Raw genomic sequence first — 22,930 nt, 5'->3', positions numbered from 1 at the left:
GGGAAAAGCAAACCTCATAGTTGTCAATCAGGATTTGTGATATTGCAGCCATTCCTATCAAAGGCATAAGAGAGAGCTAATTTTCTGATGTCAAGCCTCATTTACCTGCTAATTCCAGGACCACCTGAAGGAGATGTTATAGTCAGAGGGTTTTCTTCAGATGATGCAAATTATATAATTAGTTATCTAAGACTTATGGTTGTCCCTCTACTATTGCAGTTTTCTTATCTCTTGAATAATCAAGTAAGACTGCTTTGTCTCTGTTATGATGAAAAACAAAAGAATTCCAACATAAAATGTATACACCCATGTACATACCCATTGTAATTTATTTACAACTGTAACAATAAAAAAAGACTGTGGAATTCTAAGATTCCTGGCACAGAAAAAAAAAAGAAAAATAAAATACAGAAATCACCTGTGTCATTTTCTCTTCCCATTTCTTTTTTTGAGGTGAATTATTAAAGGAAATAAGCTTAGTGAAGTCACCTTCAAAATTAGTTGAGTTATAGAATGTTTATGTACCTAAAGACAGTCTACCTATGGGAAGGTAGTGACCAAAAATGAGAACCATCAAATCATCTATAAGAAATCTCCTTCATTCTTTTGGCATTTTTTGAGATTTATTTATTTATTGTGTGTGTGAGCATTTTTCCTGCATGTAATCATGTGCACCACAGGGGTGTCTAGTACCCACATAGGTCAGAAATAGGCTTTGAATCTTCTGGAACTGGAGTTCAAGATTTTTAGCCCCCCACTCCCCATTGGTTCTGTGCACCAAACCCACATCCTTTGCAAGAACAGCAAGTGTTCCTAACTACTAAACATCTCTTCAGAACCTACTTTGGTATTTCTAAAACAGGGTCCTGATGTGTAGCTGTTTGACCACAAGACTAACCTTCCTGCCTCAGCAGGAAGCCTGGAAATGCAAGCAAGCAGCACCATATGCAGCTTTAAAAATTGGCTGTAATGGGACAAACTTATGAGAGGTCTCTTCAAGCCTTATTGTGTAGATTTTAGTCTAACATCATCATATTTAGTGCAAATTAAAAACAGAAAAAGAAAAATTGGTTGGGGATTTTATTACTAAAACTGGCACAGAAATTATTCAATAATTGTCTTTGAGAATATTTCTTGATTTTTACATCAAGAAGGAGCCGTCTCCAGATAGAGTTGCCATTACTATGTAAAAGAAACAGTAAAAGTAATTTTTTTGTATCTATGACAGAATCTTTACAGGTGAATGCCCTGTTTTCATTCCTGGGGCAAAAGCCCCAGGAAGGCAAAAGCCTTCTCTAGAGATTTTTCTTACAAATCAAACAAGCTCATTTTTAGTAAGATCTTGTCATACAGTCCTATGATTAGGCAAGAATATGATGTCACTATGTCCATTATATTTTCCTGGTTTTGTACACATGAGATTTAATGAGGAAAGGAGTCAATGGAAGTACAGCCATTGGTAGAGTGCTTGTTTGAATGCATGTGTCCTAAGATTATATGCCCAGCACTAAAGAAGGTTGGAAAGATCATTAAGTAGTGGAGTGTAAGTGACATAAATTGTGAGACACAAGTTTCAAGATGAAAATTATAATGTGCTTCAGAGCTTCTGGATTAATTTGCTTTTCCTGTCTCCCCAGTCCTTGGTTCTTCCTCTCCAAGCAGCATTTATTTTGCTTTATTTCTTTAAAATAGACACATTAAAACATGCTAGAAAGATGTCCCTCTTCTTCTTTCCATTCATTTTCATTTTCAGATTTGCCAGGCTCATTGTACACTGTGAATTGAATCCAGGGTCTCATACTACCTAAATGCTTTATCACTGAGATAGTTCAGTCTTAGTGTTCAATTTTTAACAAAAGAACTAAAGAGATGGCCATTTGTAGGGAAGGATGCATTCTGTAGGTGGGACTAGAATAATAGCAGCTACTTCTGATAATCTACTATAGTTCAGGTGTTTGTTATAAGAACATTAGTGAGTTTTTATCATGGCTCAGATGAGAAAACTGATTCTGAAAAAGCACTTGCCCTCCCACTTAAGTGGGCAATGAAGGTTGCTGATGGAATCTACTTATGGAGGATATCAAAACTATCTTTTCAATGGCTGGCCTGGAAGATCTCTTTTCACTAGACTAAGTTTTTTAATCATTCAAATTAATCCAGCAGTGGCAAAGAAGTCTGAGCATTTATGAAAGTCAAAGTAAGAATGAGGAAATATCTTTTCTTATCACCTCCTTTCTTGAGTTTTAGGTTAGACCCACTTTTCAATGAGAGAAAATAGAGATATTTGAGGTAAGGGTCTGATGAATGCCAGCAATCAGAAGTTGCTTCTCAGACCCTTAGAAATACAATCTCCATACAGAAAGATCTTAATGCATGGTTTCTCCACCACTCCTGGTGTGTATCTCGTGCAACTGCTCCGCTAACAACAGCTTTGGATAGAGGCCTATTATAATCTATGCACCTGCATCTCTTTAGCGCTTTATGTGGTATCTGAAGGAGTTCCTTCTAATTAAAAGGATGTGCAAGCCATTATAGGACTGGATGAGAGCTACATAACACTGGGTAGATTTGCAGCAGGAAGTTCCTGGACACTTCACTGGATCTGGGATGCACAGCACACGCAATGAACTTGGTTCTTTCATCTGTATGATGACCTCTCACTTTTGTGAGGATTGGCTTTAAAGGGAAAAAGACTAAATGGGGAAACTCTACTCTCTTTTAAGAACTCAGTTAGGCAGGGTGTACAGACATAGAAACATTAGTTTTTTAACATTGAATAGTGACAAAGGAAATAACAAATACACTAATGTATCTCATGAAGTCAAGCCAGACCAAGATGGCAAAATTTGCACATATGTATGCTCTAATTTTTTACAATTTGGACAGTATGATGGATGAGGGACTCCATTCTCAATTCAGAAGCTCTCACCTTCTTTTGTTTCTCTTCTCACAAATAAGAAACAGAGCCATCATACTAATTAGTACTTACCACTTTACACCAAGGTGTCTCTGATTATGTCAATCCCACTTCTGGAAAACAGAAATTTAAAAGATAATGTAGATTGCACAGATGTTCATATCAAAAGAATGTAAAGGAGATCTTGCTGAGAAAAAAAATAATGGCAATCAGAAAGGCTCTAAGTGTTGTTGTGATAGCTTGGCCACCTTCCGAATCTCAAGTTTCCTTATCCACGTTTGGTGTTCTAGGGATTTCAGCTAAATGCAAGCCTTTTGTGGGTTTGTGTGTACTTCTTTCTCTCCATCATTTCATCCCCATTGCTATATTTGACAACTTGATGCTTTCTTTCAATGGAGCATTTTGCTTCATGGTGACAACAGTCACAAATAACCTCACTTTTAAAAACTGTCTATATCATGGGGTATTATGCTGTATGTGAAAGCAGCTTGATTCTAAGGAAATACACATAGTATGTTGCTTTAATTTTCACAAGTCAACTAGTCCATAAGGATTTCCTTACTTTCATTTTTATACTTATCCTTCAACACAAAGCAAAATATAAAGATCAGATGGTAGAAACAGCCATTACAATTTCATGCAGATTTCAAAGAATAAATACGTTTTTTGAGTTGGAATTTTTCTGGGTTGGTCTCAAACTTCGCAACCCTTCTACTTCCATCTCCCAAGTGCTGGCTTCTAAACCATGCATCATCAAACATGATAAAGCATTGTTTCGACTGCAGTAAGTCCTTTCATTTTTGTGTATCCCTTTTCTCATGACAAACTCCTTTTTTATTCCAAACTCTCTTACTGGATTTCTTATCTTTAAAATTAAGCTCTCTGGGACAGGCAAGTCACAGAGCAATGCTCACTTTATCAGGGACTGTTGTCTCCTCAGCAATTACATTGCTTAAGTACCATCAATCAATACATCTGGGACAAAGGGAACTGTGAAATCAATTTAGTGAGTAGAGTTAAGTGTTACCTCGTTACTATGCACTTATGCATTAAAAATATCTCATTTGAAATCATCATACGTCAATCTTGGGGTGGCTATTTGGAATATTATCCCAGCTTCTATCATTCTATTCCAGTTTGCTACTGACCTTCAATATTGGCATTTAGAATTCATCATTGGGCAGCTCTCTTCTGAGATAAAAGATTGTGTGGATTTATTTTCTATAATGCACATTATTTGTAGTTCCATCTTCTATATTCCTTACAAGAGCCTAAGGACTAAAACAGCCTTGGCTAGCAGAGTTCTGCTAACAGAGAACTTGCACGCTGAGTTATTTTGCAATGCACCTTGACTCCTAAAAACTGTGTCTGTCGTTGCATGAAAAAGACTATGCCTCATCCCTTTAGACTCACTGTTTTCACTTTTGTGTTATTAGTGAAGAGCTGCTGTTCCCACTGAGCTATTTACATACCAGACTGACTGGCCTTACAATCTATACTAGAATAGAATAGATAACCCTAGGTACTGTTCAGAAAAAATTCTTACCCATAGAACTAAATGATATTTAGGACAAAGTACACTTAAAATACAAGATAATCCTAATTCCTGTCCATAACCAGATAGCTGAAATAAAATGAAACCAGAAAGAGTAAAGACATCTGACAGTCTTGGTAAATTTGGTCTGGATAAATATGAGTATTTTGTGAATTTCCAGGCTGGGATGATTGACAGATATAGTGGGACAATAGGAGCCCCTCTTAGACATCTCCTTGCTGGCTTGCTTTTATGTTGATTTACTTATTTATTCATTTTGGAAACAAGATTTCACTGTGTAATATTGACTGACCAGAAACTTGCTATGTACTAGGCTGGCTTCCAATTTACAGTGTCCTGAATACCTGGATTGAAGGTGTGAACCACCACATCTAGTCAGATCTTGTTTTTTGTTTCTGTTTTTAATTGGTGTCTGTGTATGATTGTGACTCTTTACAAGTGTGTGAATTTGGAAATTAAATGTTCCAATACTGTGGCAAGAAAACTTTTTATCTCCCATCCTCTATTCCATTCCCACCCCTCTCTAGTAATACAGCAGATTTCTAACTGTGAACCTCATTGCAAAACCCAACATCAGAGTTACCTAGCCAACCTGTTAATGTTAATCCACCATATAGCTGTATTTCTCTATAAAGTGGTGTGTTCACAGACATGCATACACATGTACATATACACAGAAACTTTCTTATGTGTTTTAAAACAAATTTTATCATCACATTTTTTTTCTTATAAGAGTGTGTTCCTAATTAGGTGTACAGTGTTACCTGGACTTTTGAGTCAAGTAAAGAAGGATGTTTAGAATTCTCAGACTTAACTCTTATGTAAGGTGTCTGATAAGAAGAGATGCTCATACAGGCACATCACAAGTACCCACAATTAGTCTCAAAGGAACTGAGCAGACTCTGGACACACCTAGTACAATTTTCATGACACTGGAGATAGACGTATCTCATTCCATGGACTCTGGCCCAGCGCTTTCAGTGAACACTCAGTGGTTGGTTTTACCAATGGATGGGATCACCCTTCTGAGTAGCAACAAGAATCAGAAGGCCACATCTGTAAGCTGGAATTCAGCTGGCTTTGCACAATGGCTATTGCCCACCTCATTTATGATTTTGACAACCCTTATGAAAACATATATGCACACTTGGTGAATACCAGCCCCAAGAATTACTATAGATATCTGTCTTGTATCATGTTCTGCATAATTCAGATAGCTTTTCTGAGGGAAGAAGAAGCACACTAAGAAGCAGTAAGGAGTAAACACACTGCAGAACTTTTAAAATTATCAGAACGAGTATTCCAAACCCCTTCAGTTATATCATTCTATAATTCATTTAATAAATTCTGAAGAGACTGCACTTTCCGTTCTGGAGATGTCAGCATTAACCCTGTGCTGCATTTGACTTCACTGATCACAAATATTATTAGTGCTGTGTTAAAGATGATTTAAAAAACAAACTCGTGGTATTTCATATTTAATTGATAGTGATTTAGAACATTTTGAACTACAGTTTTGCCTAAAAGACTCCATTTTAAAAGATGCCCTCAGAGAAAATATCATATACTAAAACTACAAGAACAAACCTCAAAACATCTTCTTTACAGTCCAGCGTCTGAGGTTTTCAGATGACCCTGTCCCCTGTAGCTACTTGCTGTAAACCTTGGTCAACTGTACCATGTTCACCAATATTAACATCTTTGGAGGTGGATAGGGAGCCCTTGGGCCATGTCTGCTTTGAGCTGTTTTCAGCAGAGTTCTAAAGACAGCAGAAAACTTTCCATCTCTGAGCCTTGGAGGAAAAGAAATTGTTTGTCACAGATCATTTTCTTCACACAATTACTTCAGAATTCATGTACCAAAGAGGTGACATCATATTCCATAATGGCACTGGCTGCAAGTAATTTGAGGTTGAGGACTTCACCCTGAAACAAACAGGTCCTGAGATCTTGCCAATGGCAAATACTGAACCAAACACAAATGACTCCTAGGTTTTGATTTCCCTGCCAAGACTGGATGGTTGCATGACAAACCTGTGATTTTTAGGAAAGTGAAAGATGACATACCACTGTGGAAGCCATGAAGCTCCTTGAGTCCAGAAGTGGCAAAGCCAGCAAGAAGATGGTCAATGCTAATTCTGGACAGTTTTTATACTTTTGACTTGCATGGGTCTTAACTACTAGCATGTTCCTTCTGTAGCTCAGGGAGCTCCCCCTTTCCCAAGCATCTTAGGATGCTTGCAGTATCCCAAGATGTTTGCACTCTCATTCATTTTTTTGGATCTCACATCTAGCTATATTGCAGTGTCTATGAGTGTGAATAAGAACTACTAAATAAGAAAATCCAACATCAAATAAGAGGATATCCATTGGCAGTTGATGATTTTATTTGTTTATTTTTTTTTGCTTACTTGTTTAACAACATTTTTACTTATTGTATAAAACAATAAAATTGGACATTTGCATAAGAATATAGAAATAGGGGGAAAGTGTTGAGAATGGAGCTCATCTTTAAATGTTATCTTGTGAACATATCTGAGCCACTCAGTCCCATCTGTTTCCTGTGTCTATACCTGAATAATATAGATTGGGTAATTCATAAAGGAATGCTGTTTTATTTAACTTGTGGTTCTAAAGGTTGGTAAGTTCAAGAGCAAACCCTGGGATTCTTGGAAGTGTCCTTTCTGAGGCCATCATACTCTGGCGTTGGATATCACTTGGGAAGCAGAGCACGGATGAAACTTTAGTTCCCTTATACTCAGTAATGCCCTGTGGTGGGGCATAGTGACTTCAGCTAATGTTTACTACTACCCAAAGGTCCTACCTCTGAATGTCATTTGCATAGGAATTTCAGAGTGAAGCTTCCAACCCCTGAACTTTGAGGAACTCTACAATCATGATATCATCAAAATAAGGTAGGAAAGTGTATCAAGGATAAAGTCTAAGTTCAAGCAATGGGGTAGATAGAAAAGTTGAGAGATTCTCAAGAGCTATAGCATCAACTAATACAACAAGCTTCTCATTTTAACAGGGGTGTTTCAGAGGGAGAGCAGGGTGCTGTCAAATCTGGGGTTTGGAAAATTCACTGGAAAAAGGCAGACTGGGAGAGTTTGCATTGTTTAATAAATAAATTACTAGAATTGTTCAAGGATGGCTAGAAAGTAAGGTATTGTGCTTCTGTACACAATGCATACTCAATAACCATCTATGGTCAATTTGAGTAAAAATGTGTCAAATTTTTGTAAGTTTTTTTTTATTTTAAAAATTGTGGGAAGGAGGCAAGCAAACTTTGGGTTTTCTACTTTGCATCTCAAGATACCTACTCTCATTTGTAAAATAATGGAAACAGCTGAGGGAAGGATTCCTGATAGAAGGCTGTGTTCTGTGGCTTTGTTTTAAAATGCTGCCATCTAGCGACACTTCTGTAAAATTACACTGTGGCCATCACACTCAAGGTTGGATCTTGCTGTAGTACCTACTTTAATAATTTATGTTTTCTGCCATCCATACAAAAGAATTGTACATTCAATAAAGTGTACTGTGGGAGCCTGGGGTGGTTCTCTGATATGATGCCATATCTGTGACCACAGGGCATTAATAACGGGATCCAGTAGGTGAACTTGGTACCTTCTTCACAGTCCATACTTTATAAATAATTCACAATGAAATAAAGTACAGACTTTTGTATTACTTGAGTTTTCTAAGAAGGATGAATTCTATTCTAAAAATGTGTAAAAAGATGAGCTTGAAAATTCTTTCATTAAAAAATTGTTTCTCTAATTAGAAATATGGTGAGTAGAAAGATGATTTCAATTTCAAGATCTCTGTTATTTATTCACACAGAATTTCAGTCATATGTGTATCTCACAATGCACACAGCAACAAATGTGCCTGTCTATTAAGCCTGGTCATGAATCTATGAGGCTAGATTCTGATGATCTCCAAGTCTTCTTCTTGTGGATTAACTGTCTTGCTTTCCAGTCTCTCTCAAAAGATGCACTACCGTAGAAAATGTCTTGCTTATATGCTATACGATCCTCAATTTGAGTGTAAGATTAATTGTACAAATTCATCTCTCTACCTTGAAAGAAAGCAACAAGGCCAGTTAAGTATTATGGATAAGGTTTTCCTTTTGTGAAATGATAGATGCATCCAAGTTACAATAATTTTAGTTTTGTGAACTGAATTTCCAAGAATAAAAACCACACCTGTGTTAAGAATTCCATAAAGCTGAATAGATTAGTGACTGATTAGAACATCTGTGATTTTGGATAGCTTGGATGTGGTAGGTTTGGGGCACAATTATCTTAGGCTGTCTTTAGTCTCCTTAATAGCCATTCATTGTTCACCTCTGTGGGCGGCCTGGCATTCTTGTGACTATCAGGTGGAATAATTTGGGAAGGTGCTAACAAAACTAATTGCTTTCCTCAGCCCATAAACTTAGAATGTCATCAGATAACACTTGGGGCCCATTACAGAGACTTCTCCATTTTGCTTTAACAACTTGATATTTCTATGGATGTACTTGAGAAGGGACATGGTTTATGACTTTCTTTTGTTCTTTTAGTGTACTTCATGAAAGTTCTGCCACACTGGACATGGTATATTTGCGGTAAACTGAATCTGTCTCCTTGAAAATTATCATGCACATTTGCATCTCAAATGAAATGCCTCTTATTCCCTTTCTGGCAGGAGCTATGTTTTTGTATCCACAGTTCTGGGCACACGACATGGGACCCCCAAGGATGATACACCTCACTGCAGGAGTAATATGCATCTGTGTCAGTTACTAGCATGAGCCTCTCATGCACAGTTGCCTAGTTGTGGTGATATATTATTTATGATTTATTAAGCTTTCCTGATGATTCAGAAAGCAAAGCCAGCCTCAAGCCATAGATATCGGGCAGGGGTAATACATACCTTTAATCCCAGAAGTTATAAAAACTAGAAAGGGGTGCACAAACCTTTAATCCCAGGACTCAGGAGAAAAGCAGATGAACTCTGAGTCCAAGACCACCCTGGGCTACTGGAGGCTACTAGAGAGGGAATCAGAGCTCACGTCTTTAATCCCAGGATTTGAGAGGTATGAAAGGTAAAGGCATTTAGTCTGAGAATTAGTATCTACCCACATTGAGGAGAGCATAGCAGTCTGAATAAATATAAGTGATGTTGGGAACAGTTTGAACACCACCCCTTTGGTCCTAACTGAGTTAGAGGTAAGAGCTAGTGACTGGCTGCTTTGCTTTTCTGATCTTCAGGCAAACTTTAATAAATCATAAATAATATGTCACCACAATTCCCCTTTTTCTCTAATACAAAAGGAAGGCTACAACTAACAAAAGAGTAACTATATACAATAAGTGTATACAATATGTAAGGTGATAATTACATCAACAATGTCTAGTCCATTTGCATTTGACAAATTCAGAGAAAATATCTAGACCATTTGGATTTAACGAATTCAGAGGAAATACTTCATTATCTATTTTATCTTGTTTAGTTCAAAGTCTTGTACCTAACTTTCTATTTGAATTTGCATTATCAAATTATCTTTTAATGTCTCTCAAAGGTTCATACTTTACATTTCTTTAGTGAGTTTCCTTACTGAGTCTAGTAAATAAGGAAAACTATAACTACCTAGCTTTCAACTCCCCTAGAGACCCAAGAAGAAAATAATACCTGGTGTTGCCTCATTGGGTGGATATTGGTGACATCTTTCTGGAGGGTGGACTTTCCTTACACCAGTGGATGATCCACTAGTTTGTTTTGAGTTGGTAGTTGGGAAACTATTCTGTTTGAATTCTATTTGCATTTGTTGTTGTTGTTTGTTTCTGAAACATTTAGTTCAAGGTTATTCATTTTGTTTTCAGAACATTCACTCACAGGCATTTGGCTTGTTTCTGTTTTTAGAAGCTTTGTTAATTTGCTAGGATTTGACACTTTTCCTCCAATATCTAATTCTGTGTTTTACTCTGGCCTTTGTCTATCACAAACTTCATGATATATAAGCATTTGAAGGGGAAGCCCAGAAAAACACACTTATTCTTAGGATGGAATGAATTTTATTGGATCAGTGGGAAAACAAACATAAGGACTGATCATGCAGTACACTGAGTCCCCATACAGTTCGTATAAATGCCCAGCATGTAAATATCCAGGACAAGTCTTAGATACAGTGGAAAGAAATGACAGGGTGAAGACTATTGAGGGAGCTCCTTCCAAAAGTACAATGTGATGTCACCCAAATCACCCCTAGCTAACACAGAGAAGTTTGAAATTTTCAGGGAAAAAATGAGGAAAAGATGAAAAGAAAGAAGAAATATTTGGAGAAAAACAGCTATTTGGTTTTCTTCCTTAATTTGGTATTCTTCCTCATTTTGTGTTTAGTATTTGTTTATTAATTCAACTTTATAAATAGACACATTTGAAGAGAACCTGGCTTATCACCGCCTCACTGGAGAACATCTGGTTTTCCTGGTGTATTTTATTTGGTGTTTTCTTTGTTCTTTTCTGTTTTTGTGGTTGGTGTTGTTGTTATTATTGTTTAATCCATCTCCTTTTTATCATTTTATTTTATATGCATTGATATTACATGAGGATGTAAGATCTTGGAATTACAGACAGTTGTGAATTGCCTCATCTTGGTTTAATATTGGAATTCTTTTGCATCTAGAAATTTGCCAGCTTTCATATTTTCCAACTCACTGGAATGTATTTCAAGAAAAGACCTGATGTTTTTTAAATTTCATTGGTAACTGCTGTAATGAGTCCCCTTTCATCACTTATTTTATTAATTTGGATCTTTTCTCTTTTCTATTTGATTAGTTTGACTAAGGCCTTGTCAATCTTATTTATCTTTTCAAAGAACTGACTGCTCACTTTATGGATCCTTTGTATTGTTTATTTTGTTTTCCATGTCATGAATTTCTGGCCTGATCTTAAAAATTGCTTTCTTTCTGCTACTTGAGGTTTGGCCTGTTCTCCTTTTTCCAGAACTTAAGTGCATCAATAATTTATTGATTTATGATCTCTGGTTTCTTTCCTTTCTTCCTTCCTTCCTTCCTTCCTTCCTTCCTTCCTTCCTGCCTTTCATTTTTCTCTCTTTCTTGCCTTTCCTTTACTTCACTTTTTAAATATCATATATATATATATATATATATATATATATATATATATATATAATACTTTTCCTCTGACAAATTCTTCCAGATTTCTCCCACCCAACTTCATGTTCTTTCTCTTTTTAAAAAAATGACCAAAAAAACCTAAACCAACAAAAAGCATCAAACCTAGTGATTTATTTATGTGGGCATGTAGAGCTACAAACTTCACTCCCATTGGTTTTGATGTTGTGTTTTCATTTTTATTTTCTTATAGGAATGATTTTTTTCCCAAGGACTCACTCAATGTTAAATAGTGTATTGTTTAATAACCCTGTGTTTGTGTTTTTCAAGAGGTTTTCTTGCCTTTGTAGTCTTAATGTATTGTAGTCTGATGGAATACAAGGAATTACTCAAAATTCCCTGTATTTGTTATATCTGATTTGTGTCCTAATATATGATGTGCATTGTGCACTGTTTGGATGCAATGTTCTGTAGATATCTATTAACTCTATTTGATCTATGATTTCATTTAACTCAGGTATTCCTTTATTTATTTATTTATTTATTTTTCTTTATTTTTTTGTGGGGATGACCTGCCAATTTTTGAGAGTTAGGTATTGAAGTCACCTCTACTATTGTGCTGGAGGTTAATATGTGACTTTATCTCCAGTAGTAGTTAGTTATTTTATGAAATTAGGTGTAGCTATGTCCAGGGCATATCTGTTTAGAACAATGATGTTCCCTTGATTGATTGTTCCATTAATCATTACAAAGTTTTGGCTTTCACATTTCTGATTAGTTTTGGTTCAAATTATATTTTGTCAGACATTATGACAGTGATACATGCTTGTTTGTAGATACATTTGCTTGGAGTAGCATTTTTCATTCTTTCATTTTAAGGTGATAAGGAGTTATGGGACAAATGTATTGAGCTGAGCTATCAGAGAGGGAACTGTTACTGTTCAACAATGTTACAAAAGACTTGCAATACTTGTCCTTACTGCTTCTAATCATTAAACCAATGAAATCTTGTTATTTTCTTCTCTAGGGCTGTTTTGTTGGCTTTGATCTAGCACATGCAGTTGGGAACATTGAACTCCACTTACATGACTGGGGCGTTGACTTTGCTTGCTGGTGCTCATACAAGGTTAATGTCTGGTATCTTTTTATTCCACAATGATTTTAATATAATCAAAAACCTTGGTCCATGATGAACATTCTATTTCTGTCAGTCCTGGGTTTTCTAAAGTCATATGATAGAATAATATGAAAAATAATTTAGTTCTATTATTCCCACAACTGTAGAAAATTTATTCATTAAATTTCCAGGCTACTGTGAAAGTAAATTAAGTGTAGAGAAAAGATTCCACTCTTAGAGCTTAATTCTTACTGATTAAGGCCTTTTGATTTTGAGGATATGAAAACTAAGTACAATATCTCTATGTATAAAAGTAAAATTCTTGGACTGTGAGTTTTGACACAGAGCATTTGAACAAACCCTTTGAAATCAGTGAACCATTAGTTTACCTGCTACCTACTAACTAGTGATACTAGGCATCCTGTGGACACCTCTGGAGGTTTCCTGACTCTCATGATCTGAAGGAAAGAATTGAACACAGACACATGAAGAGCCACAGAAGCAGGGCTGTGTGTTAAAGTTAATTTTCTAGGTAGGAATTATGCAAGAGCAAAAAGAGCCTAGTAGTTCAAAAGGCCCAACTCCATGGGAATTGCAGCTTTGGGCTCCTTTCTTTTTTTAGCATTCCATGTATGTTTTATCTGTTAAATGTAATTCTACATACAACTTCATGCCTCACAAGCATGTATTTGGCCATCTTATGTTTCCCCCATAGGGGTGTGTGTTAGCATATTAAATGAACCACAGATCACTTTCAGACAACAGCCTCTTGCATCTGTTTATATCTGCTCTGTTGCTGGGATTCATTGGCCTTCAGGAGAGGAGCAGACTATCTAAGCAGCTATACATGCAAGGCTCTCCAGAGCCTCACTCTGCCCTACCCTCCTGATGCAATAATAAGAAAAATAATATAGCTTCATATTTTCAACTTAGTAATATTTTTCATTTATTTTTCTTTTAACAGTAAGACCTGATAATCTGTTTCAGTGCCCAAGCTCAAATAATCACACATTTTGAACTGGTCAGAAGTTATGGGCTTATTTAAAGGAGGGGAAAATGAAAACAGTGTTTATATTTTTCTCATGTATTCAAGTAAACCCATAAAATTTCACTTCCTTTCCAGTATTTAAATTCAGGAGCTGGAGGTCTGGCTGGTGCCTTCGTCCATGAGAAACATGCTCATACAATCAAGCCTGCGTGAGTAGCATCCAAGCTTTTATTCTGCTTTGAACAAATCGGTGTGCATTCCTAGGATGTTAAACATTTCTAAAATTGCTCATGAACAGGAGCTGGAGTAGATTATAATTATTTTACCACTCCATTAACAGTGCCATGCCTTATCAGAAATAAATGCTTTCCAGAGACTTCAATTGGTTGAATGAGAAGTTTAATCAAAAAAGAAATCTTCAGTGCAAAGTGAGTTCTTGCAATCATGTAGAGCCAATAGTTTAAGGCAAAAGTCCTCTGGAAAGTTATATTTTCTAAATGTGTTGCTTCAGCTATCCAATTGCTATAAATACAATTTGGCCCTCCACACAAATCAACCACAATGCTGTGGCCATGACATGAAAGTTACAGGTTGTGTTTGAGTTCCCCAATTGCCAGCGTGCCAGATGAGCCACTGGAATCAGGACTTTTACCAAGTCTCAATTGCTTTGCCCTCTAAGCTGGTCATCATCTTTAGAGTAAAGGCAGTAGACTGAGAGCTCTTCCTCCTCTGGGGAATAGGAGAAGGAGCAGCAGGAAAAGTGGAGGAAGAATGGAAGTGATCATTGCTTGGCAGAACTTGAGAAGCAGCTTCAGTCAGTACATGAAAAACTGGCTGTCCTATCTCAGGGCCCAATAGCTAAGCCCAAGCTGAAGGGAGAAAACAATGAAAAATGGAAGAACAAGAAGACAGAAAACATCAAGCCCAGCTTGGGATTGATGAAGATGGTGAGAGGTCTCAGCTATCTTGACCCTTTACCCAAAGAAATGTAAGAAAAAAGCAAGTGGCAGTGGGGGTGGCAACACTGCTACTCTAGTCCACCCTGGCTTTGGACCTTCAGAAAGAAGTAACTACAAGATACACAAGGAGGCCACAGAGACAGCCCCTCTCTCTTACCCATTTATTAAGATTCAGAGGGGCAAGAAAAGAGCAGGCCCAAGAGCTATAGTGAGCAAAGGCAGTTGAGCATGCATATCAATATTACCTGTAAAGAATCAGGGTTGACAATCACAAAAAGACAAACAAGATATCTACTCACTCATATATGGATTTTAGACATAGAGTAAAGGATTACCAGCCTACAATCCACACTGCCAGAGATGCTAGTAAACAAGGAGGACCCTAAGAGAGACATATATGGTCCCCTGGAGAAGGGGGAAGGGTCAAGATCCCCTGAACAAATTGAGAGCATGGGAAGAGAGGGAAGGGAGCTACAAGAATGAGAAGGGAGGAAGAGGAAGGATGGAGAGGTCATGAGGGAGCAGAAAGGTTGAGTCAGGGAAAGAATAGAAGAAAGGGTAGGTGAAAGGTAGGGTTTTAGTTGGGGGGTAGTAGGGGAGGATAGGAGGGAGAAGGGAACTGGGATTGTCATGAAAATCAATCTTGTTTCTAATTCAAATAAAAAATGATTAAAAAAAAAGAATCAGGGTTGAACCACACATGTCACTGAAGCTGAGGAGCCCTCTTTATGTGACTCAAATCTAGAAGCAATTGGGATTGATTTTGAAACTTATAAGGTGTGTACACTTAGCTTGAGCACTGTTTTATCGTGGCTATGAAAGAAATGTTCGAGCCTTATACCATTAAATCCATGGGAAACAATGAGTGCACCAAATGACTATAAAATACCAAGTGGCCACACCCCTACACACAGACACACAGACACAGACACACACACACACACACACACACACACACACACACACACACACACGTAACAACAATTAATGAAAATGAAGCCTTGGATTTGAAAGAGAGCAAGGAGGGATATATGGGAGGATTTGGAGGGAGGAGAAAGAAGGAGGAAATAGTGTATTATAATCTCAAAATGTATAAAAGAAACAACTTTAAAAAACACCTCCACAATCCAGTTGTAGAGAGGGAGGAGTGATGAGCAAAGCCATCAAGAGAATGCTGGGGAAACCCACAAAAACAGCTGACCTGAGGAAGTGGGAACTCACAGACAGCTGAAGAACCATTATAGGACTAAACCAGGCCTCTTGAACATGGGTGTCAGTTAGGAGGCCTGGGCAGTCTATGTGGCTTCTGACAGTGGAAACAGTATTTATCCCTAGTGCACAAGTAGACTTTGGGAGCCCATTCCCCTTGGAGGGTACTCTTTCAGCATAGATACACAGGGGAGCGTCTAGGCCCTGCAATAAATGATGTGACAGATTCTGATGGTCCCCCATGGAAGGCCTCATCCTCCCTGGGGAGTGGATGGAGGGTGGGATGGGAGGGTTGGTGGGGGACATTGGAGGATGGCAGGGAGAAGAAACACAGATTGATATGTAAAATAAGTTTGTTTCTAAATTTAAAAAACTCCACAAATAAGAAAGGGAGGGAGAGTGGAGGGAGGTAGGAAGGAAGGAAGGAAGAAGGGGGGAGAAGGAGGAGGGAGGGAGGGAGGAAGGAAGGAAGGAAGGAAGGAAGGAAGGAAGGAAGGAAGGAAGGAAGGAAGGAAGGAAGGAAGGAAGGAAGGAACAAAACCCTTTGGGAATGGCCAAAAAGAGCTAGCTTTGGAGAAGTAGGAACTACAGATGCAGTTAAGATGTCAGTGGACAACCCAACTGACCAAACAGCCTCTCAAGACGGTGAGTGTGAAGCAAGGCCACTGTGTTGCAAGTCCCAGTGTCTCTGCAATTCCAGCCCCAGATTTAGCTCCTGATCCCCATCTTCATCTCCTTGTGATACCATTCATTTTGTTTCAATCAGGGTAAGAGACAGTTGGGGTAGGAAGTGCCAAACCCCTTAAACACGCTGCCCCAATACTGAACTCCGTGTTGTGATACTTATTCTCAGACATAGCTATGGGAGATATGGCTGTATAAGGAAGAAGAATACAAGGACATTCATTGAAGTAGGGACATGAGCAAAATAAGATTGAATTCCCCAGACCTACTGGCAATGACCTCTTAGATGTGGAATCTTTCAGAATGATGGAGGTGGAGCAAAGGTAGGGGTAGGAAAGGGCCAAGGCCTAGCACAAGGCTTCCAGAAACTTAATCTGCCCTGTTTATTCCTAAGGACCCTGTTTTGGGGTTTTGCTGTTGTTGTTGTTGTTTGGGTTTTGTTTTGTTTTGCTTTGCTTTGTTTTTGCTTTAATTTATTTAAGCTAAGTAAGACTTGTAGTGGGTAGCACCATGGCCCTACCCTCAGCCTCCATTGGGTATGAGAAGAGGCAGGAGTTCTCTTTTTCTTATTGGCCTTTTCCTTCTCTATTTCCTTTGTCCTTCCACTTCATATAGAGCCTGGGAATTTGGTCATATCTTGTTCATTTGGATCCCGTAACTGTCTTTCCTTTGTCTCTTTATTCTAACTTGTAAATAAAGAAAATATTGTTGGAAAAGTTATACATTAGAAAACTTCTTATTTATTATCAATATAATAAAGTTTAATAGAGGCCCAAGTGTGTTGTTATTCAAATTGCCTCGACATTTAATGCTGCCAGTGTCACAGGATACCTTGTAAGGAATATCTTCTCTCTTGAAAGACTTTACAATCCATGAAACCTAAAGGAGCTGAACAATGAACAATGGCATTGCAAGGTAATACTTGCATGCTTTATACAGCTCTTTTCATGTTTTACAATATACCAGCATATTTGTGCATTTTTATTTGATGAGGGAACTCATTATGTGCCTTTCATTTTTATCTAGTGTGGAGATAAACAAATAAAGTCCTGCATCTTATTTGTGTTTGTCCTGGAATGTGTTGGATGAGCATCAGGAATGCCACTACATGATGCAGTACTGTTGGTTAGTTTCCTTCATCCCTTTGCTACTTGCTCAATGATTTAACCTTTAAAGAAATTACAGGAGAATTAGTAGGCCTTGGAGCACCTCCCATTTCTGCAAACCTCTGCATATTAATCCTAGAAATAGAAGATCATTTTCTGTGGGTTACTTAATCATGTCTGAAGTCTCTTCAAGATTTCAAGCTTCTAAAATTAAAGAGTGCTTTTTCTTTGGACAGCTATTTAGTCAGACCTGTATTTAAATATATTGTTGTCAGTACATTAAATAGTTCTCTATATCCCAAATCTTCAGAGAAGAGTATAAAGTACGTTTTATGAGAATACTACACACATTTTTAACTACACTGTTTTTGGTGTGTGTGTGTGTGTGTGTGTGTGTGTGTGTGTGTGTGTGTGTGTGTGTCCATGTGTGGTACATGTGTGGGATTGTTTCATGCACATGTATCTATATCTAAGTGTGAAGGCCAGATGCTGATTTCTCATCTCTCCTCAGTTGTTCTTTTCCTTATGTTTTGAGACAGACTTTATCAGTGAACCTGAAGCTCACTGATTGGGCAAGGCTACATGGTGAACAAGTTCCCAGTATCCCCTTATCTCTGCCCCACAAGTCTAGGTTTACAGGTGTGTACTATCACTCAGAAAATTTTACATAGGTGCTAGGGATCTGAACACAGGTATGTCCTTATGCTTGTAGAATAGGCACTTTATAAAATGACGCATCTCCCTAGCTGGGAAGATAGCTCAGCGGATAAAGCACTTGCCCAAGCATGGAGACCAGCATTTGTATTCCCTAGAATCCATAAAAATCCAGATGTCATTCCACACACATAGTAACATTAGCTTGCCTGTGATATAAAGGCAGACACAAACAAGAGTATCTCCTGAAGTTCCCAGGCCAGCTAGCCTGCTTTGGCATATGTCACAGTGAACAACGAAATAGATACCAAGGTTGTCCTCTGACCTCCCCACTTGTGTACCATGGAATTATGTCTAAACACATACATTGGAACAAGCAATCACATACAATACACAAATACCTGCAGCACACACATACACACAACACACACACACACAAATACACACAGAAATAATATTGCTACCACTTCATCCAGCTTAGTTGTTTTCTACATAGTTGAGATACAAGGTGTTTTTTTTTTTATGTTTATGTGATGAGCAATCTTCTCAGCCATTTCTCAGTCTCTGTTATTTAAAATGGGATAGAAGATCTGATATATGACATCAAATTGAAGGGCAAACTGGTTACCGAAGGACAGAGGAGGAAGTAATTTATACATGCTTTAGGCCATGCTAGGAGTTAAGCTCTAACCTCCCAGTAGAGGCGTGTTGCACTTGATTTCTCTTGCAATGAATGAGGAGCAGGAGGGGGGCAAGGATGCTCATCTGCACTGCTCTCTGTAGAATCCCTAAATCACGGTCTCTTGCTTGTGTGTACCTTCAAGAATATTCCTGCACTTTCAATGTCTTTCCACTAAAGGAAATAATGTCTACGTCAATTGCATACACAAGCTTTGTGGGAAAAAATAATTTGATATATCCTAAGGCATTAAACATTGCCACTTAATTTTTATTTTATGTCATCAATTTATATAAGGCTACATAAATATATTCAAAACCCCAGGAAGAATAAAACTGGGTGACATTTCTAAAAATGTCATTAGTACATTCTTTCATGCTTACTCTTCAGGGTTTCTTTAATTCTACCCTGGTTATGTTAGTGGCTCCCAGGGAACATGTAACATTTTTGCCCAATCAAAAACATTTTTCTCAAGCAAGAAAGATAACTCCAAAGTTTGTGGTTTCTGACTTTCTAGGCTATCAAATCGTTCTTGGCTGTCACCAGTTTCAGTGGACCTTTGAAGAGCTGACTAAATTTCCATTCCCCAAATTCTCCCTCCACTGGCCTTATCGCCTACTGTTTTCTCCTCCCTCCCTTCCTCTTTTCCCTTTTCTCCCTCCTGTCCCTCCCTTCTTTCCATTTTGAGATTTCTGAGGCAGACTGTGTAGCCCAGGCTGGCCCGAAAGTCAGAGTAGTCTAGCTCAGCTCTTGAGTGTCTCACTCATTACAGGTGTGTCAACCACACCGGAAAGGCAGCTCCTTCTCAGATGCTTACTCTGTGTTTGAATAAACCATGGTGTAAGGTTTTTGAAAGATTATATTATGATGTACTGAATTTTACCTACTCGGCTTGACATACGGATGAACTTAAATCAAGCTTAACTAGCAAAGCTGCATTACAGGAGCCTGGCTTTTGGTTTTCAGTTTTTTGTTCATTTCTTCGTGTCCTTAAAGCTTCTTTCCATGTGATGTCAGAATGACTAACTACAGGGCTTCCTGTTTGTAGCCTTAATTCCCTTTTCCCAAAGCCAGGATCATGTGTTAGTTTATGTTAGGGACTGAGAGCTCTGTAGGCGTGGGATGTTGCAGACTTGGGAACAAGCAGCCTAAGTTATTCCAAGTGATCCGTTCTTGTCTGTAATGGGTTTCATTGAAGCTTCACTTGTGCTCTGTAGTGTGTTTTCCTCCTTTGTGCAGCTGCCAATCAAGCAGCATCCCTGGGAAAATGTTAGAGGAAGAGCAAATATTGGAAATGTCAAAATAGAACACTGAATTAGACTGATTCCGTAAATAGCAGTGATGTTCGGTAAAGTTATACTGAGAAGAAAGGATGTTTCCTTGTGAATAATAATTATCATACACAGACCACATATAACTTACATTTCAAAAGTATCATGCTAATTCTATTGCCCATTAATAACCAGATTTCAGTTGTTATGTCTGATGTTTCAGTTCGTTAACTGTATTTAATAAAACTTCTAATGCTCACACCCTCCCCATTTTCATAGGACTTCAGAGAGACTAGGATGTTTTTTGTTGTTAAATTATTCATTACTGTAGCTGAAAACCATATGAACAGCCTCAATTCAAATGCAAGGATCTAAAGGCTAACAAACATGACACGCTTGGCAAAGTCAGCTTTGTTGCTTGACTAGGCTGACATCTAGTGGTTTAAGCTATTATTTCAAATTAATAACAGTCGCCATTCCCTTTCACAAATATTTTCATACACACACAAACACACAATGGTTTTTTAATCTTTTGTCATAATACTACATAGTACATTGCAGCAATCTGATAATCAATGCTTTAAAAAGATAAAGAACAGAATGTGGGCGGGAGTAAAGGTATGGGGGATCTTCAGGTGTACAGTTAGAGATGTTTAGATGTTCATTGTGGATGTGGAAAGAACTGCCTTACAGAATTGGGTGGTCCATCTGGTGTGGAATGAATCACAGGAAATGAAGTATGTTCTGGAAAGTTAATGTTTGCTAAATAACATTGCAATGCTTTTGATGCAGTGTTTGCACCAGTAATAGATGCATTCGATCTATACCAAGAATTTTACTTCCTTTTTTGTTAGAAGGTGCTGGTCGGACGTTGTCCATAGTTAATGATATAATATATTTCTGAGTTTTTTTGTGTAAGGGAAGAATGAGGATATTAGAGGGCAGAGGCAATCCACTGTGCAAAGATGAGAACTCAAACAATCTCACCTTCTAGCTTCTTCTAGTTTGACATCACCTTTCTCATTGCAAGGTCATATTTTACCTTCCATACTTAAGAATTATGATATATTAGGACTGCTATAAATAAATGACATATTGGGAACCCTAAACAGATATTTAAGGTGGACTGTAGTTCAATCTACAAAGTTAGTAACTGCCCTAAAATACAGGGATAAATTTTAATTTAAATTCTTTGGGCTTTTCAAACATAAGTATTGTGTTTACATCATTACCGCTCCTTCCTTTACGCCTCTAACTCTTCCTGTGCATGCCCAATTTCCTTTCAAGCTCATGACCTCTGTAATCATTATTACTGCTACACACACACACACACACACACACACACACACACACACACACACACACACACACACACGTGTGCATATACACATAAACTTCTGAGTCCATTTAATTTTGCTCATTTGTATGTATGTTCAGGGCCCACCACTCAGTATTGAAAAATCTATCAAGGGGCTTATCCCAAGAGAAAATTGATTGTCCCTCTCTCACAAGCTATTAATTATCAATAGTTCTTCAACTATGGGTGGGGCCTTGTGACACAGATCTCTCTCCCCCATCCACATGGGCCTATTAATTGGGGTTGTCATTATGCACATCTTGTTCTGTTATTCATATTCCAAATTAGGGTTTGGCTCCCCACAGTCAGGTGTTCTTTGCATTTTGACCACTTGTGACTTTCTATAAGGCTCTCCATCTACTACAAAGAGAAGCTTCTTCAAGAAGGTTGCAGGTTTACTCTTATCTGAAGGTGTAAGGATAAGTTAAGTATTTGAAATGCAATTAGGAATTACATTGGTTTAGGAAAATGACAGTAGCACATGTTCCTACATGATCCATGACCTAACTAGCTGCCAATAGTTAGCTAGGTTTACAGCAGCCATTATGATTTCCCTCCTGTTGAGCAGGCCTTTAATCTGACTAGATATATGCTGGTTGCCCCTGAAATACGACTGCTGTACATTTTAGGGTATCTTGCCATTCTGGCCATTGTTGTTCATAGGTTCTATAGATAGGTAGGACTGTCGCTTGCTGCCCTCTCATGGTTGCTAGTCTTCAAGTAGTGGGATTCTAGGTCCATTCCTGCTTGATTGTTTCAAGCACTGTGCCTGAAGTGGTTTCTTCATCAATAGTTCTGGGTGGCAACTGAGAACAAGAGAAATGGCCTAAATTGTTTGGAAATTCTCCTGGACTCTCCTGAAGGGAGGTTTCTATGGCATGCTCTCAGGGGAGCATTACCACTCCAAGTGGTGCAATTTCATTTAACATATACATGCATATATTATATATGCCTTTTTCTTTTTTATTTAGAAACAATCATTTTACACATCAATCCACCAATTCCCTTTCCCTCCCATCCTCCCATTCCCCCTGTCAATCCCCCAACCTACCCCCCACCAGCTCCCCATCCATGGGGGATCAACAAAGTCTGTCACATCACTTTTTGTGTATCAGGGATGCAATAGTATCCCTCCATAGGGAATGAGCTCCCAAAGTCCATTTGTGCACTAGGGATAACTGGCTTCACTGTTAGAGGTCCCATAGACTGGCCAGGTCTCCTAACTGGCACCCACATTCAAAGGGTTTGGTTCAGTCAAATGCTTGTTTCCCAGATTTATGACTGGGGTCCCTGTGCTCTCACTAGGTCAG

General features: G+C 38.1%; 1 protein-coding gene across 1 annotated transcript in view; it reads left to right on the top strand.

Moving 5' to 3' along the window:
* Positions 1-22,930, top strand: part of LOC100771448 (kynureninase) — a 146,051-nt gene that overhangs the window by 70,388 nt on the left and 52,733 nt on the right. The window contains exons 8-9 of the mRNA XM_035446822.1: positions 12,624-12,722; positions 13,837-13,910. Coding sequence (XP_035302713.1) covers positions 12,624-12,722; positions 13,837-13,910 — 173 coding nt within the window. The remainder of the gene's footprint in view (positions 1-12,623; positions 12,723-13,836; positions 13,911-22,930) is intronic.

Source organism: Cricetulus griseus, chromosome 6 (assembly GCF_003668045.3).
Source record: "Cricetulus griseus strain 17A/GY chromosome 6, alternate assembly CriGri-PICRH-1.0, whole genome shotgun sequence".
NCBI lineage: Eukaryota > Metazoa > Chordata > Mammalia > Rodentia > Cricetidae > Cricetulus > Cricetulus griseus.
The sequence above is the reverse complement of the archived record's forward strand: the minus strand, read 5'-3'. Positions and strand labels throughout refer to the sequence as shown.